General features: G+C 48.8%; 1 protein-coding gene across 3 annotated transcripts in view; it reads left to right on the top strand.

Moving 5' to 3' along the window:
- The window catches only part of SEPTIN8 (septin 8), a 35,713-nt gene that overhangs the window by 491 nt on the left and 16,703 nt on the right, over positions 1 to 18,519 (top strand). For all 3 annotated transcript variants that reach the window (XM_041397771.1, XM_041397772.1, XM_041397769.1), the window contains exons 2-4: positions 15,738 to 15,852; positions 17,187 to 17,382; positions 18,021 to 18,207. In XM_041397771.1, the coding sequence (XP_041253705.1) occupies positions 15,738 to 15,852; positions 17,187 to 17,382; positions 18,021 to 18,207 (498 nt within the window). The remainder of the gene's footprint in view (positions 1 to 15,737; positions 15,853 to 17,186; positions 17,383 to 18,020; positions 18,208 to 18,519) is intronic.

Below are 18,519 nucleotides of genomic sequence, written 5' to 3'. Positions count from 1 at the left end.
CGGCAGGAAATGGGGTCAGACCTTCCCAAAGACCCGTTGTTTACATAGCGCTGGTAGCCAAACACTCCGCAGTAGTAACTTTGCGCTGTGTATATAATACAGGGAGAGGCACGCTGATTTAAACACGGGTAAAGCAAACCCTTGAGGCTGGCTGCTCCCCGAGCCAATGGATGAGGAATGCTGTACAGCAAATATGGAGCGTGACCCGTGCGCTGCCGCCTCTCTGCAGCTCACATGTTGTATAACTGCTATCGGAAGTCAATCTGGCTAAAATCTGTCGGCCCAAAACTGTTCTTTGTCTACAGCTTGAATTTTTTGTTGTTGTTGGATGGGCTGTTCTCGTTAAGTAGCTTGGTGTCGTGTCTTGTACTCTCTCAGAGCTAAAAACATTTTTACCGCATTAAATAGCATAGCTCTCCAAAGTCACAATAGTCTGGTGTGATATTACTGAATAAATGGGAACAGCAGTGGTGGCTGTCTGAGTTATAGGCATGCCCTTTGAGCACAGACAAGTCCCTGCTACTGTTTTCTCTGTAAGCTACTTTTTGCCAAGGATCTCAAACCCTGCTTCATTTCTTTGAATCCTGGCCCAAAAGTTTCCAGCTCAGGAATGACTTTTCAAGACTGTAACTTACTTAAAACCTGCATAAAGGAAAATTGAATTGAGGCTCTTATTTAAGAAAGCTAATGTTTCTAGGCTCTGGGAGGAGTAGATTAAGGTAATGACAGTGACAGAGAATGAAAACACCCAAGACTCTCTCACTGCAATTCTTTCCGCATTTGTATCATATAAAAATACTTTTAATGTTAATTTGGTGTGCCTGCTGTTGCCTGTGCAGGTTTTCATAGGTGTTACAGGAATCTAAAATATTGCCTAGTTCTGGAGAAAAATTAATTTGCTGCTTTTTTTTTTTTTTTGGTGTACTTACATCAATACTCTGTCATTTTGATTAAAAAAAAAGAAAGGGAGAAAAAAAAAGTCCTCCTGGAGGTGTTTGGCTCTCATTTGGGCACCAGAGGGAAATGGCTGGGCTCCAGCATGGCTTGAGTGCCCAACTCCATTAGGAAGAAACCTGCTTGCTTTGTGCAGTGAGCAGGGATGGGTTTATAGGGATTTTGAGGGTAGGAGAGCACCCTCTCATTTCCATTTGATGTGGGGCACACATCTGTCCCAGCTGCTGTTTCCTTTACCCCTAGCTTGCATCTCAGCTGTTGTTCCTGCAGCCTCATGGAAACCTCATGATTCAGGTGTTCTGAGTTGTTCCTTCTGCGGGACTTACAGGTGTCTTGTTGCCATTTTATGTTACCATACCTCAGCTTCCTGAGCATGGAGTCCATGTGGGAGTAGCTTGTCACTGCCAAGCAAAGGTGATGATAAATTCACTTATTTTTACCAGCTGTTTGTATTTGCAGAAGGAAGTAATGCTGAAAAAGCCTCTGAAGTGGGGTTTTGATACACAATGGGTCATGATTGGTGAAGCTATTTATAGGTGTCCAGCTGACACTGGTATCCTGGAATGTAGTGACCCTTAGGTTTGGATAATGTGTTTTGAAAATTCCCCAGATGCACGCTTCCCTTGTACAGTCCTCCAGAACGCCTCTGTCTCCAGCACAATAAAGTTCCCTTCAAGTGCTGCTGTTGGAAATGACCAACAAAAACAAATTAAAGGAAGCTTGCCCATGGAGAGCTGCCTCTGAGGCAACAGGATCACACCAGTGATGCTCAACACCACCTCTGCTTTTGTGGATGTAGTGTTGTGAGAGGATTTGCTTTAACCCCTGGAGTCTGAAGTTTTCTGCTCTTCTGCTCTGGTAGCCACAGCTGTGTTCAGGGCTTGGGCTGCAGGCATCACTTCTGGAGCTGCTCACCACCAGGGTGGAAGGAGAACTGATAAAGTTTGGTTCATTCATGAAGTGCTTTTATTTTGTCATTAAAGCTCACAGCTTCTCCATTGCCTGGGCTGGCCATGCTGAGTTAGCACATGTGGGGACTGTACTGGAGCAGACATAGCAGTTTTAGCTGCTGGATGTTGGGATGTTGAGTGGGAAACATTCCAACCACCACATGCAAGTGGAAGCCAGAAGGTGCTTGAAATGCAGAAGCTCTGAAGCAGCTTGGAAAAGCTGGAAAGATAAAAAGTGACAGAGAAGTGACTGGAGATGCATAGGAGAATAAATGGGATGAGATGTGAGACTGAGACTGTAAGACTTGTGCTTTTCCAAATCTGTTGCTTTCTCTCTTTATGAGTAAAATGCATTGAGCTCACAAAATGCTGCTGGTTAACTGTCTGCACGAACCCACAGCCTGCCATGGTGGTGCAAAGGCAGTGGGCTCCAAGCTGTTCTGTGAGAAGAAGCAGGTGCCCTCAGTCTCAGGGTTGGGTTCAGATGAGAGTTTAATGTGAAAACTTTGGCTGATTGCTCTGTGTGGACACCATGACTGCCTGCATGGACAGGGGTGTGTGACCATTGATGCCCAGGGCAGAGAGCACTGCACACATGACATGTACCTGGCAGTGTGTGAGCTGTGGCTGTCCGTGTGCAATCCTGAGATTTCCCTTCATGTAAGTGATTGACAGCTAGGCTGGTACTGGCAGCTTTATGATAAATTAATGTCCCCTGGAAGATCTTGGAGAGCAAACACCACTTTATACAGAGGAAAGCTGAAGAGCAATTTCTTTGCTGGAAGTAGACAGTGGGATTTGCTTTGTCTCAGAGAGTTGCTGAGCTTGGGGAGGATCTGGCCAGTTTGTCAGCTGTGTGTGAGTGCTACCTGTTTACACACCACTGCCTTCTTGTCACCTGCTCCCAGCTCTGTGGGAGGAGAGGAGCCTTTGATGATGCCTGTTCCTGCCACAACTGCCATTGTGATAAACTTCGTGTGTTGCTGCTGCCTTCTGGAAGCTCAGGGTCACTTAATGAGTGCACAGCCTAAACCCACTCTTCCCTGTAAGGGGCCGGTGTGATGCCTTAGGCTATGAAAGATGGGCTTGGGGAGTGAGCTGAGAACAGCTCTGTGTTTCATGACCAGAAGTCTTATCACTGCAGGTCCTCAGCACAGGCAAACTCTCAAGGAAAACCTTTCCATGGCTCAATTCCAGTGGAAAACGGGGTTGATTTGAATTCAGACATTCCCTTTGCTCTCTTTTTCACCCAGGCAGTTGGCACCGTTTGGAAGTTCCAGTATTAAATCTCTTTGTTTCTGCTAATCAGAGGTATTTTACCTTTTGCCTGGATAAACTCAAGTGGTCCCCCATGCAGTGTGGAGCACAAGTGACAGATTTTTCTCCAAGCTGGTAGCAGGCACCAGAAAGCCAACCCAGCAGGAGCAGCCCTTCTCTGCCCGCGCTGGCCAGCTCTTCTTCCTGTAGTGTGTGCTTTTTTGGGAGAGAATGATGCAGAAAATGGCCTTCCACTGGAGGGGACAAATTGCTGGTTGCGTCTCCAAGCCCGCAATCCCTCCCTTGGAATTTCGCCTGTCCTCATGCAGGAAGCCAGCTCTGACTGCCTCAACCACAGAATCAATTAACTCAACCACAGCCCGTGGTAGTTAAACACTTCTTTTCGATGTATGCACTGGCTACAAATGTTGCCCAGAATAAGATGGTTTTTGGTTTTTTTCCTCTTCCCCGCTGTGGTGCTGTCACTGCCGTGAATCCGGGGCGTCTCTTCCTCCTGCAGCAGAGATGCAACACGTTGTTGTGCGTGGGAGCTGCCGAGCTCTCCGAAGCACTCAGAACTGCAGAGTGCTCAGGCAGTGGGTGGAAGGACGTGAGCTGGCGGAGGCTGAGGCCGTGTGTGCCCTCAGCATCGACAAAACAACCGAGAGCCTGAAGAATGACTCCCTTTCAGGGGGCCGGCACGGTGTCAGGCCTTGTCGTCTGTGCTGTGGTGGCAGCTGTCAGCCAGTCCCCAGCGTTGCTGGAAGGCCAGAAGCTCCCTAAATATTATCTTCTGTGGCAGAGCAGCAGTGCTGGTCCAGCTGCGGGGAGAGGCACAGCCCTGTCTCTGAGTGCCCCGCTGTCCCCAGTGCTGTCGTCTCAAGGCACCACTGTGCAGCCACGGCCCGGCACTGGGCTGTTTGTCTGGCTGCAGGAGCAGCTCACGCTCATCTCCTTTCCTCCCGTGCTCCTTTGGCTCGGAGCTTGGGAGGGGGAGAAGCTGGCGCGATGCTGAATTGGCTTTTCCTGGGTTGTGCAATGAAGAGGAGGAATTTGGGAGGTGATGGGACTGAGGGAGACGTGCAGGGCGTGGGCAGGCTGCACGCTTCACCCCACCTGTGTGGGGTAAGGGCATGTTTGTGGGATTAGTTTTGATTATTCAGAATGTTTTGAACACACTTCAGGCTGTGGATGGGAGAGGCTGCCCTGTTTTCAGATGCCCTGTTTGTGCAGCCTTTGGAAGTAACATTGTCCTGTCCCATACTTGTTTTGTTGAGGTGGGCCTTGTGTTTATGCAGAATCTGCTTGTTTCTCTTCTTCCCCACATCTGCATAGCTGCAGCGAGCTCTGGGTTTATACCAGAAGTTTTGCATTTGTATTCACCTATCATAAAAGTGTCAGACAGCTAAGAGAGCCCACCTCTTCTTCCAGAGCAGCCCAAGTGAGGAAAAAAATCCTGAAAGTGCTCTTTGTCCTCAGTCCCAGCCACGTGCTTTCCTTCCAGAGCTCTTCTCTGGCATAAGCAGCTGTGCTCATCCAGTTTGTGACACTGGGATGCAGAAGGTAAACCCAGAGAGGGAATCAGCATCCTCCAAATGGGGTGATGGGAGACTTTCAGGGAGGAGTGGTGTCAGGGAGAACCGCAGGATTCTTGGACACAGCCCTAATCACCGCTCTCGGCTTGTGGCTGACCAGGTCAGGGCTGTGAAGGCACCACTTTTAGATGTTCAGATTCCTTTGTGAAACCAGAAAGTGTCTGTCTCCCACACGCATGAAATTCCAGAGATGTCAGACAGCTCGAGCAAGGCTCCCATCGAGCGCTCTGTCTCGGCTCTTGCCCTCGCTGGCTGCACCGCCTCAAACCCAGACTGTCGCAGGGAGCTGTGGAGCCAGAGAGCCTGGGCTGGCTTTCCATCCAGGGGTTGGGGTTCTCCATCCTCATCACCATTGCAGGAGGTGCTGTGATGAGTCTGCATTTTGTGTGCAAGGAAACATGTGGGAATGGCTCAAGTCCCCCCGTTCAGCTGGCCCTGGCTGTAAGAGGCAGGGCTCACCCTCAGCTCCTGCTCTGCTGGGTGCATGTCTGCCTGCACAGGGCTGTACAGGCATGCCTTCAGCTGTGGCTGCTGTGCAGCATGTTCCCAGAGCTTGTGGTGCTGCTGGGAACTGGAACCTTCCTGTGTCTGCCAGGACCCCCCTGCAATGCTGCGGGCTGCTGCTGGGAGAGGAGACCATCCCCTGTGCTGCAGTGTGTGCATTCCTGGGGTGCCCGGGGGCAGGAGGGCATGGCCAGGCTGTGCTCCAGACCCTGCTTACAGCAGCCTGCCCTCCTGAGCCACGCTGATCCTGCTTTCAGCCCTGCCACAGGAAAATGCTGCTTGAGGAAGGTGGCAGCTGGCCTCCCAGCCACATTCCCCTTCCCTTCTTCTGCAGCAAAGGTGCTTCCAGTTCCTAAATATAGATTTATTCTGTATTTTCATACAGAACAAATAGTCCTTTCAGCTTATCTTTTTGCTGTGAGTATTTTTCAAATAGAGGTTTTCTTTTCCTTTTTTCTGTTGCCTTGATTCTTCAGATTAAAGGCATTCTGTGCTAATACACTTGGAGGTTTTCTGGAGGCATGTGTTAATAGGATATATAGCAGTCAGCTTATTAGTATGATGACTCTGGTGTAGCCCTCAGAGGAGCTGAGTTGCTGTGGTATATTGTGGGATATTCTCTTTCTGATGTCCTCCAGGCATTATTACAAGAAGATGTGGTCAGTAGCTGGAAGATCTGTTGGTGGAGATGCTGTGGGATGGTTGCATAAGGGAAACTGGGAAAAAAACGCAGAGTGGTGACCAAAAGCTCTTGGGTTCCCATTATATCTCTGTTCTCTTCTCTAAAAATATACTGGATAATAGTATTTATTGTAATTGGGCAATAAATTCTGGAAATGTATGTGGGAATTAGCCATGTTTATTTTAAGTGGTAACTAAAGCAAATAGGCTTGGTGACTGCTATCCAGCATGGCTTGTTTGGAGTGATGGGGATCCAGATCCTTTTTCCCCTCTTCCACACTTCTTTTAAACTGCTCCAAACCTTTTTCATTCCAGTCCTTAAGGGTAGGCACTCAGTTTATCTCCTGGCTTTGTCCCACAGCCACTTGTGTTTGCCAAGTGTCTCCTCTTCCTGATGGAAGGATGCTGGGAATCCAAAGAGATTCCTCAGCTTAGAGCAGCTGAGTAAACTGGGAATGCATCGCTGCCTCGGGTGAACTGGGGGAAAGTCTGTGCTAGATAAGGTGCTAAGATTAGGCTCTTGACAGGGTTAATTGGGAAGTCCATTAACTGAAAAGCCTCAGCAGCTTCTGAATAAATAATTTTTAAAAGAAACTGACTAGGGTACTGTTTGGTGGCATTGTTTGTATTTCAGGATCTTTTTTTTTCAGTCTGTTTAAAAAGTTTTGTTTGTGTTTTGGACTTTGCTTGGTTTTGAATAGCTTGTGGGGGATGGAATTCTCAGGCTGCCGAGAAGCTGAACTTTCTCATCCTTTAAGGTCATTTTGGAGGAAATGTTTTTCATTTTTGGTTCCATAGCTTTCTTTATTTTTAACCAACTTTCCTTGTTCTCAAAGGCAGCCTTCATGTTTGCAAAAACTATGTACATAATGCCTGGTAAATCCTGCTTTCCTCCGTTGTAAACTCTCGTCCAGGACTTGTGATAGAGGCAAAATGCCCATTTAATCCTCTCCTGATTAAGAAAAACCTCACAATTAATTAATTAGGCTTTATAAATGTTATAGGGAAATCACTAAATAACAGCTTAAGAAAAGAAGCATGTGGGAATTTTGCTTGTGGTGAAAAAAAGAGAGGAATTTAAGCCAGAAACAGTCAGTTTGTTTGCAGAAAATTAAAACCGATGTTGCATTCACAGGTTGTGAATGGATCAACTTGGATGTGTGTGGTATAAGAAGATGAGGAGCTTTACTCTCCCTTGAGACTTGGCTTTGAGCATCAGCAAAAACTGATGCTTTAAGCCCGTGCCATTTGATTCTGCAGATGCGTGTAGGATTTTTATTTTGTGTTCTGTGGTTTGTGGTGTTTCTCTGAAGGAGGAAAGGCTGCTGGGGCTGAAGTGACGCTGAAGGCAGTGCCCTCAGCTCAGCTGTGTGCTGCCAAGTGCTGATGGAGCGGGCTGGTGCAGAAGGGACCCCGGAGGGTCCCTGCTCCGGGCTGGCTGCCGGCAGCGCTGGCATCCGCCCGGTCGCTGGGATACAGCACAAGGTGTGCCCAGGAATCCAGAGCTTGGCACCAGCGCCTTGGATACAGGAAAGCAATTAAGGAGTTTGCCTAAGGAGTTCCTCCCTTCAGAGGAGCTTGGCTTTCTCACTGAAATCCCGGTCCCCCTACTTAGGGAGGAGGCTGCAGTGTGTGCTCAGCGCTGGGCTTGGCTGCTGTGCAGCAGAGCCTTTGCTTCCCCGAGTCTGCCCTGGGGCACGTGGGACATTGTGAAACCTTGGCACTGGCCCAGGGATATTTTGAAATATTTGTTTTCCATAGGTGCTGAGCGTTGCACTTCGCAATGCACTCGCTGGTCACTTGCTGGTCTTAAAGTTTGTGAATAGCTCTTAAAAATGGGACCAAAAGATAAAGGCAAGAACCTCAGCTCTTGAGCCTTCCTGCTTCTGTAATATAAGTGGCTCTGATTTGTACTTGGCATGCCTTGGTGGTGACTCCATATGCGGTTTCTTCAGTGATGTTTTTGCCTGCCTGCAGTGCAGCTGGGAGCCAGGAGGGATATGAATAAAGGCTTGAGTGTCTGGGAAAATTCTTGGCATTCTTAGAAGAGCGGTTTAACGGGCTAGGGGGGCTGGGAATTGTGTTGGTTTAGTGTGAGGTTTTTTGGGGGGACTCCAGTGTAGGCTGGAAGCTTATTGTGAGCATGCAGCAACTGGAGATGGCTGGCTGGCACAGCATCCCACGCGTGGAGAGCTGGCTTAGATGTGGGTGTGCTGCTGTGTGCTGCCTGTTGGAAAACAGAAGGAAGGGAAGGCACTTGGGGCTCTGCCCTGCCACTGCTGGAGGGGAGAGCAGTGCTAGGCATCACCGTGTTACCTTTTACAGCTCTTTAGGGTTGCTACAGCAGAGAAAAACAACAGTTGCCCTCCCTGCACAGGCGTGGAAGGCTCAAGGTCTCAGTTGCATCCTGGTTGAGTGACCATGTACCACCACCAGAGCTGGCAGAAGGCAGCAGAGATGAATCTCTTCATCTTCTATTGTTGGTATCCTAAGATAAGTGGTAAATCAGCAGAAACCCCACATCTGTGGGCTTGGTTTTTCTTCCTTTCTTCTTTCCCTAGCCTGTTATTAAATGCTCCACAATGGGGATATGAAATTTTAAGCCCATGCTTAAGATTAACTGAAAACCTTCAGAAGTGGCTGTGTGCTTGCACTTCACAAATCTCCTTGAGACTAGGTGCCATTTAGATGTGACAATCCACTGGCCAGCCCCCCGAATGTGCTTCATCTTGTCTGCAGTGCCAAAGGCACCCACAAGGTCACCTCTGCTGAGCCCTCTGCTAAGACTGACTATGCTCAGAATCCTCTCACTGTCAAATCTGGTCTCATTACCTCTCTTGGACCATCTCCTCCTGCTTAATAGGCTGCAAAGTGCAATCTCATTCACTGGTGCTGTTATACATCTAATAGTCATTAGGCTGTGAGTACAAGGTAATGTTTTCATGTGTGTTGGTGAGTGTTTTGAATGTTGCTCACATCACAGAGGTGTTTTTCTTATATGGGGTGTGGTGTTGCTGTTAAATGCCCTTCAGCTCTGAGCTAGGCAAAAGAGGTATTTTCATGGAAACATGAGTCCACACTCACTGCTGTTGCTTTGCAAATGTCAAGTGGCATTTATTGAGCCAGCATTCAGAGATGGAGAGATTCTCCAGAGAGGTAATTTGTCAGATTTTCCTGCATTGATCCAGAAGCTGGGCCAAGCCCCAGGGAGTGCCTGCTTGGACAAAGAAGCTGAATTTGGCTTCTGACACTGTTTGCCCAAAGGTCTCTAGGCAAGTACTCAACTGCTCCATGACTCAGTGTACTTGTGAAATGATGGTAACTACGAGTGCCCTTGTAAGGAATCTTGCAGAGTGGGCATTTGGGGGAGGTTGTGGGGCTGGGCTAGGGTCCTGCATGTGCCCCTCTCAGCTTGGTGGTTTGTGGAGCTGCTGCCCCAAGTGCCCAGCCTGAGAGGGGCCAGGCAGTGCCTGTGGCTGCCCCTGCAGCTGCTGCCGTGCCAGCACACGTGAGCCTGTACCTGGGACCAGCTTGCCCTGCTTGCGTTGGATAAACAGCCCAATGTCACTCAGTCCTTTCTCTGCTCAGTTGTAAAACGAGGCTCCCTGCACCAGGATGGAAAGATTTCCTGATTCCATGTCTTCCCATGCCGGAGACAAGGGAATAGCATCCTACAAACGCCACTGGTGTGTGTATGAATCTTTGTGTTGCACACACTGTTGTGGATTGTGGATGGGGCACCGAGAGGGTGAAGTCATTGTTTTGTGCCCAGCAGCAGTGCCCAGCTGTGCCGGGTGCCAGAGCTCTGCAGCGGCACCGCGGCTGTGCAGGGTTTGGGGAGCCCCCCCTGCTCTTCCTCCTCCTGCTCTCTGAGTCACTCTGCTCAGGAACCTGCAATCTGCTAGCTCTGCTTTTTCCTTCTGTTTTGACTCGACTGTGAATCGGAGCGGAGAGGATCTGTGTGTGCCTGGCACTCCTTGGCCACGTGTTCCCTGCAGGGCAAAGCAGTGCTCCCCTGGGAATAGCCAGTGCCACAGACCTGCTGCAGGGCATCGTGTGACACAGATGATGCCTGGACCCAGGCTGCAAAGCACTGGAGGATTTGTCGTGGTGTAAGGTCAAAGTGACATCCAGGATTGAGGAATTTTGAAACAAAAGTCTGCCTCAGTAGTGGGAATGGAAGTGCTATGGAAAAGCGCCATGCAGATGTTGTGTTGTTGCCCCTTAGTGTTTCCTAAGTGTGTGTGTAAAATGTAAATGGGAAAACTCTGGGAAGAGAAGGACCTGAAATACAGCTGCCTAGTGAGCTCTTGGAAGACACAAGCTTCTCTGTGTGGAGAGCTGCAGCCTGGTCACACATCCCGGGCTGGTGATGCAGAGGTGCCGGAGGCAGCATTGGGGAGCAGCAGACACGTTTGGGTTGAAGGTCGCTGCTCAAGTGTAAGCCCTATTCATGTAGCAGAAAGGAGAGAAAACTCAATTTCCTTCCTTCTTCCCTGTAGGTCTTTGCTGTTTGGTCTTGGAAAATGTCAGCTGTTCATCTTTTCACTTATGTTCTGTTGGGCTGCAGAAATGGGAAAGGGCAGCTCAGATACAGAAAAGTTCTGTGCTATCCCTCAGGGTATACGTCCAGGAGTCATCACTGTTTATCAGCTAAACCATGTGATGTTTTGTTTTCCCTCTTGATTTTATTCACCAGTTCCTTGTACGCTGATGAAGCAGGGCCCAGAGTTTACAAGTCCCATCATGCCAGGTTCACCATTCAAAAAAGAAAGTATCACCATTTATGATTGTGGCATTCAATTACGCTTTTGTTTACCCATATGCATTCACCTGCATCATTCAGGAAAAAAAGCCCAAGGGCTGTCTCAAGCAGGAAACACAAGCATATGTCTAAGGAGAATTTTGTGGTGGGACTAATTGAAAGATGATACTTCTAGAGATTTTTTTTTTTAACCAACTGATATCAGAATGATGTTCTCTGTACTAGGTCCACTCTGTTTATAGTGCTCCTGGTGAAAGCAAAGGAAGCAGGGCAGCACATCTCAAAGCAGTCAGCTGCTCTGCTCTGCACCAGGAGCCCCAGCTAGGAGCACTGCAGCTGAGGGGCAGCTGCACGTGGAGCTCGTCCCACTGCTGACATTCCCTGGGTTGTGCAGGCAGTGGTAAAACCACTTTTCCTGGAACAAGCTGCTGAAAAATGTAATGACGCAGAGTGAAACTGATGCTAATTTAGAGGTGAAGCATGAAGAGAAACTGCGATCGGGTTTTTATTTTTTGAAGAATCATAGGCACACAGTTTGAAGCTGTAGCCTGTGCACTTCTCTCAGGTTTCTTTAATCACTGTCTACGAAGAAGAGCCAAATTAGTATGTGATGCTGTGTTGACCCTCTCATGGGGATCTGGATTTGGTCTTTCTGATTGTGTTTGTCTGCTGCCTTTTCTTGTTTGACTTGCAGTAAAGGGCCAAATAACATCTCATGTGCAGTGGATGTGGTCTGTGGCCAGCTGCCCGCAGCAGCTCTGCTCCGTCTGCCTGCCAGCCCTGCGGTCCTGCTGCCTTGGCGACCTGCTGGGCATGGGCTCGGGAGCTGGTGTGGGTTTGGAGAGCAGATTTTGGTTCCCTGGGCAGCTCTGAGCTGCTGTGGCCACAGGAATGGGCTGGTGTGCCATTGTGCATCCCAGATGCATCCTCAGCCTCCAGCAGGGTGTGTCCAGGAGCTGGGGTGCCTGTGCATTACAGTGCAATTCAAGCACTATGGTTGGAGGTTTCATTTCAGTTCTTGTGGTGCTCAGCTCTTGTGGTGTCCATCTGTGCTACCAAGGACATGTCTGTCTTTCTGCTGCTAAGAAAAGGGTTCTGTGATGTTGCTGTTGAATCAGAGCTCAAGATATATAAGATATCTGATACATCCCTCTGGGATGGCTGTTGTTCCTGTGGCCATGCCCCAGATGCTATTTCTGTGCCTGTTGCCTGGACAGAACATTTGTGAAAACGTAAGGACTTAGGATTTGAAAATACATAAGTTCTGCTCTGACCTTATGATGAATCTTTCATTTCCCACAAAATTCCAGATTCAAAATGTGATTTATCCTCTTGGCTCTCTGCTTCAAGCCTGAAGATCAGCTCAAGGCACAGAAATCTTTGAAGAGCATGTTCAAAACCTGCAAGTAAAACCCTGGCAGCTGCCCCATCATAGGATGTTATTAATGATCCAGGAAGGGATGTTCAGGGCTGCAGTTGCTATTTGAGGTGAGAGTTCCCACCTGGAGCCATTGCAGACTCTTAATTATCATGCTGTGTAGTGGTGAAATGGGCTTCAAGAAAGGTTGGCTGCCTTGTGGCTATTTGCAGCCCCAGGATGGGGTCCTGGTAAAAAGCAGCGGAGTTGTCTCTGCAGGCTGTGAGATGGAGGCACCTCGTTCACCCTGGGTGCTGTGGAGGGCAGGAGTGTGCAGGGACCAGTGCAACTGGAAAGGGCAGGGCTGTGTTCCTGCCTGGCTCTTGCCCTGGCTGATCCAGCTGGCTCTGCCATATGACCTGCCCAGATCCTGTCCTGCAAGGCAGTCTCATTGCTGGCAAAAGAATGGAGAAAGCTCTTCTGAAATCCTTAGCTTTTGTTTAAAACAAACAAAAACACATACAAAACCCCCCTACACTGCTGCATTAGTGCTGCCCTCATTTATTGCAGCATTTATGTTGGGGATTGATTATTTATGCTGAGTGTGACAGGCTGGCTGCTTCTGCTGGAAGGGCTTCTATTTGGAGTGTGACCTTGTCTTCACTAGCAGGTGAACTTTCAAGCTGTCCTTGGGTCACCCTGGCATGTGGGAGATGGCCAAAAAGGGCTGGTCATTTGAGGCTGCTGGTTCAGGGTGTGGGCAGGTTCCTCTCCAGCACAGCTCCACACACCAACTCCACAAGTGAGCAGTGCTTGAATTCATAAGGCTGTCAGGTTTCCAGGCTCGATGGATTGGAGGGAAGGAATAAAACAGTGTAAACTTCTCCCCCCTTTCTTTATTTTCCTAGTCTTCCTACTTCCCAGCAGCTGTTGCCATTGTTTATCCTAACACAGCGAAATCCCTTTGGAGCTGAATGACAGCTGAACACACTGCAAGCACAGCAAATGGTTTTCTGCTTTGGTATCAGCAGTGCCTTCAACTTGAGCCAGGTTATTTCTGCTGCTTACAGAAATAAAGGAAGCTGCATTTCAAGGTCACTGGTAAAAATTATTCCAGTGAAGTTTGGCTCATTGATTTAACAGCTTTGAGAGATGGCGAGCAGCTCTGAGTAGGTGTATTCCCGTCCTGTAGTGAACAGCAACCGAGTGCCAAAAAAAGAGAGAAAAAGCCCTGTGTGGATGCATTTGGGTTTCCTGCAGCCAAGGCATGACTGAGTTCTCAATGCAGCCTTGCCTGGCTGGAGCCTATTTAAATGCAGCCTTGCTGAGCTGGAGCCTATTTTAAATCTCCAGCAGTGGTGCTGCCTGTTGCCTGGAAACCTCCTCCCAGCCTCAGGCACTTTCAGCCTAATCATAGCCATCGGCAGCCTTTATTTATTTCCCATCCAAAATGTCATTCCAGGCTTCTGGTTTGTGTTTTTGTTTGCTTGTTTTTGTTTATTACTTAAAGTGAAAAGACACCAAGTGTAAGCCTCAAGCCCGGTGCCTTTCAGTGGGAACAGCCTGCCCGGCTGTCACCGCATTGCAGCGCCGGGAGCGGGCATGGGGAGCTGGTGCCTCAGAGGGACACGGGCTGAGAAAGAAACGGGGGCTGGGAGATTGGGCTGAGAGCCTGAGGAAGCCCCCGAGCTCAGCTGGTGCCTGCAGTGGCCTCCTGTGCCTTGTGACAGCCTCTCCTCGGGGGAAAGCCAGACCGGATCAGCTGTGAGTCTGCCCAGCTCACAGCGTCCCGGGCTCCCCTTGTGCCACCCCGTGTGAGAGCCACAGCTCAGCCTTCGGCTGGCTGGAGCAGCACAGAGTCTCCTTTAAAACACCCTGAGTACCCTGGGCTCTGAGTTGCAGCATGTCCCTGTGCTGACAAGTACCCTGGGCTCTGAGTTGTAGCTCCATTAAAACACGCTGTGTACCCTGGGCTCTGAGTTGCAGCATCTCCCTGTGCTGACTGGGGAATGGAAGAGAGTTAAACTTGGAGATCTCCCTTAGGGGCTGTTTTTATTTTTAATCCACTTAAACTCTGGTCATCTCAAAACCTTAATTGCTGACATCAGTTACACATGGAAACTTTAAATGATTGCTCTTTCTGCTAAGTTAGTGAGTGTGATTGATCCTGATTGCACAGAATAGGATGGATCACAGGAGCCCAGCTATGATTCAATTGTGCTTTTGTGCAGGGAGTCACTTGGGAGAGCACTGGGCTAAAATAATCTGAAAGTGGGTAAAAAATGCTAAATGGGACAGCCAGAAGGTTTGTGTGTGAGGCATGGAAGTTGTTTCAGCTGTTCACAGGTTGTTCTTGTGATTTAAATTATTTATTTTACAAGACTGAGAATATTTGTTCTACCAAAGGCAGAGCTAAAGGGGGCTTTGACTCAAGATGCAGTTGAACAAAGGTTTGTGTTTTGTTTAGCAACCTTACTGCAGGCACAGAGCAATACACAAGGCTTATCACATCATTTATTTTCCTCTTGACTTCATTTAAGTTTGACAGGCAGCTTAGGCTCTTCTCAGGGATGCTCTTGTCTCTCAGTCTTAGTGCTGGTACATTAAATTCCAGTTGTCAGGAACAGACAGAAGAACCGGAGCCAAACCAAGGGCAGACATTTTTTTCCATTCCCATCTTCTTTATGTGCTGGTGATTAAGAAAAACAATCAATTGCCAAAGAAATTGCGAGGGTGAATTAATGACAATTCATTCTCTGAAGTCCTGTCTCCTTGCTTTTCCATGGGTGAGTAAGAGTGCCTGAGGAGCTCCATGGATTGGTCTGGTCCCTGGGTTCAGACATCGTTTCTTGGTTGTGCAGAGAGGTGTGCATCTGTTGAAATTCCAAACTTTCCTGGTTTTAGCCACTAGAAAGAGAAATTATCCTGTCAGCTCTTCTTTGCTGGACTTTATAGCTGCTCTGCCCTGCCCTTCTGTACAGCACAGGTCCAAGAGCTGCCGTCTCCTCGGATTTTGTTGTCTTAGTTCCTAAGCAAAGCCTCTACAGGTGATCAGCTTCTGTGGGGGAGGGAGGGAACAGAAGGGAGAGCAAAGTGCACACGGGGGAGGCAGGAACAGGAACAGCAGAGGAACAGTGGAAAACTGTGGTCACAGATGGTGAAGCAGGAGGGTTCCTTGCAGGGTTCCTTGCCCTGCCCGAGCCAGCGGCACCCCCGGCGCCTGAGCGAACAAACCTCGCTGCTTGTGGCCACAGCAAAGGGGGAGAGACAAGTGCTCAGGGAAAATGCACAGTCTGTCAAGCTGAATTCACTGCTGGAGGGTTTGAGAAAATAAAATACAAAAAAAAAGTCGGAGAGAAATGAGTGCTAAAACACACCGTGGTAGGTTTTCCTTTGCTAATCTCTCCCAGCTGCAGTAGTTGAAGCTCACACTAGTGTTTCCTTTACTTTGGAGCCTGGTAGCCTGGTTCTCCCAGCTCCCCAGAAGATCAGTATTTCACACCCTCTCTCCTGTTGTTGGTGGCTGCTGGGGGTTTGTGCTGTGGTGTGCCAAACACAAGCCTTGAGGGCACCGCTGGGCTTTGCCGTGCCCAGCAGGGTGGGTGGTCTTGGTCTCATCAGCCTGGTTTGCCATCTCAGTGCAGTTTGCTAATCTGGCTTCTTCTCCCTGGCAGAATGAAGAGAAGAGGAACCTTTCCCTGGGGGGCCATGTGGGCTTCGACAGCCTCCCGGATCAGCTGGTCAGCAAGTCTGTCACACAAGGCTTCAGCTTCAACATCCTCTGTGTGGGTGAGCACAGTCCTTGCAAACAGGCATGGGGGAGGCTGGGACCAGCGCTCTTTGGGTGTCCTGCTATGCCACAAGCCTTGGCAGTGACTGCAGCAAGTCAGAAATGCCAAACTCTTAAAAAACACATTGAGTCAAGCCAGGAGAATTTCTGTAATCAGTGGGTTATTGCTCATCATCTCTGCTGCAATAGCTTTGCAATAGGAGGGATCAAAGGAAGGCTGTATATAGCAAGTTAAGTGTTTCCATATGCTGACTGGGGTGGCTGCATGAACAGCTTTTGCTGGGTATGATGTCTAGGTAGATGCAGTCAGATGCACCATGGGTTATGTGAGAGCTGCTGTTGGTAACTTGGTTATTTCTGAGTGTGAGCCTGCACCCCAAATCTGGGCACAAGTGGTTTGTGTCTGAGCTGTGCCTAGTCAGTGCTTTGCAGGTGTCTGAGGGCATGAAGCATGGTCATCTCTGTGCTTAGAAAGGGAAGGGGACTGTTCCTTACTGACTTTAAAATAATCTCATTATATTCTTGGCTTTTAATTTTGGTATTAATGTGATCTAGCAGGCAATGCTTGCTGGAGTACTAGAGACCAATTCCTTTCAGTGATGAGATAAGCATAATTTCTTTTTTGGCTGGTTCTGTATGGTGTATGGAGTGTGAAGTATTGTAACCTGCTAGACCAGCAGAAATACAGCAGCTCCTACAGCTTTCTATGGACTGTGCAGTGAAGATTATTTCCTTAGATTTTGCCTCTCTTCACCCCCATGACCAACAGGGCTGTGTGTCATGAATAAGGAGTTTAAATGAGGCTCCTTCTAGGCCAAACTGGAAAATATCAGTCTTGTTTCATTACCAGGAATAGCAATTCAAAGCCTTTCTGGCTCACAAACAGCTTGTCAGCCAAATATTCTGATAGAGGTTTTTTGTGATGCATCCCAAGTGTCCTTCAACAGCTGCTAAAATTGTCCTCTCCACTGCTTCTCTAGTGCAGAATCCCAGGCAAAGTTAGGGGTCATGGAAAGGAGAGCAGTGTGCTTTGCTGTGCTGCTGTGTTTTGTGTGATACGGGGAGGCAAGCCCCCAGTGCTCTGTGTTGTTTGCATTAACCGTGGGAGACCCTCAGGAAGGCAGACACCCGTCTGTCTGTGTGACACCCGTCTGTCTGTGTGACACCTCTCTGTGTGACACTTGTCTGCGTGACACCCGTGTGACAATTACACGCCTGTCCACGAGCAACTCGTGGCGACCTTCCGCAGTGCCATCCAGCTCCCTAATTAATGTGCTTTGAAGTACCTGTGGCAAATTCGCGCTGCAGTGAGCTGCTGGTTTGTCCTCCCTAGGTGAGACTGGCATTGGGAAGTCCACGCTGATGAACACCCTCTTCAACACCACCTTTGAGACCGAGGAAGCCAGCCACTACGAGAGCGCCGTTCGCTTGCGGCCGCGCACCTACGACCTGCAGGAGAGCAACGTGCACCTGAAGCTGACCATCGTGGACGCAGTTGGATTTGGGGATCAGATAAATAAGGACGAAAGGCAGGTCTCGTGCCATCTGCTCGGCGTTTCTGCCTCGTGCTTAGGCATCAGCTGCCTGCAGTTCCCCTTGCAGCGCTGCAGGAGTGTCTGTGGCTCTGGTAAAGGAGTCGCTGCCTGTAGTGGCTCTGGTTCTGGGGACAAAGGGTAGAGGGTGAACAGCAAAAAGAGAGGTCATAGGAGGTCTTTCCAGCAGAGATTGCTGTCCTCCAGGAGCATGCCAGGTGTCCTTAAAGCAGGGTCAGGAATTATCTGTTCTGAATTTGTCTCATTTAACTACACAGACATCTTGTTCAAGCCCCGGGTAAAGGCTTTCTGGGATTCCAAGGTGTCTCCTTGGTCTTGTTGCATTGCTGCGGACAGATGGCTGAGCCCTGAAATCTGGGCAAAGTTTGATATGGGGTAGTAGGCATCTTTCTGTGCTCCACTGTCCTTAGACTTGGCAGTGCAGCCTCAAGAATCTCCTTTGGATTATAATGTCTGTGTGTAAACACCACACTTTTTCCACTGCAAAGCCAAATTGTTTGAGTCTTATATTTTGTTTTTAAGTGATATCATGGAATGTCTGTGAGAATTCCTTCAGCCTTTAGACAGTTTAGATTTGTGCTGCAGTGGCTGGTTTGCTAATGGGATGGTTTTAGTTACAGGCCAATCGTAGAGTACATTGATACGCAGTTTGAGAACTATTTGCAAGAAGAGCTGAAAATCCGCCGGTCTCTCTTCAACTACCACGACACGAGGATCCACGTCTGCCTCTACTTCATCACCCCCACCGGGCACTCCCTCAAGTCCTTGGACCTGGTGACAATGAAGAAGCTGGACAGCAAGGTAGGCGCCTGGAGACTACGGTCCCTCTTTCCAGAATGCTTCTGTTGGTGCTGATTGTCCTGTGGAAGGTTTTGTTCCTCCTGTGCAAGTGCTGTACTCCTTCCTGCGTGGCAGCTGAGCCATTCTTAGGGCTCTGGTAAAGCTTTGTCTGGCCTGGGAGTTGCTGAGGTCCTGTGCTTGTATTCTCACGGACTTTCCTGAAGAATGTCAGGGAAAGCCTGTTTTCCTGTTGGCTGTGTAAATTCCAGAGTGTCACTCTACTGTAAGACTTTTATTTACCCAGATTAGCTGATATTTGTCAAAGCCATCAGC

This window comes from Onychostruthus taczanowskii, unplaced genomic scaffold (assembly GCF_017590055.1).
Source record: "Onychostruthus taczanowskii isolate IOZ18803 unplaced genomic scaffold, ASM1759005v1 scaffold14, whole genome shotgun sequence".
Classification (NCBI taxonomy): Eukaryota; Metazoa; Chordata; class Aves; order Passeriformes; family Passeridae; genus Onychostruthus; species Onychostruthus taczanowskii.
The sequence above is the reverse complement of the archived record's forward strand: the minus strand, read 5'-3'. Positions and strand labels throughout refer to the sequence as shown.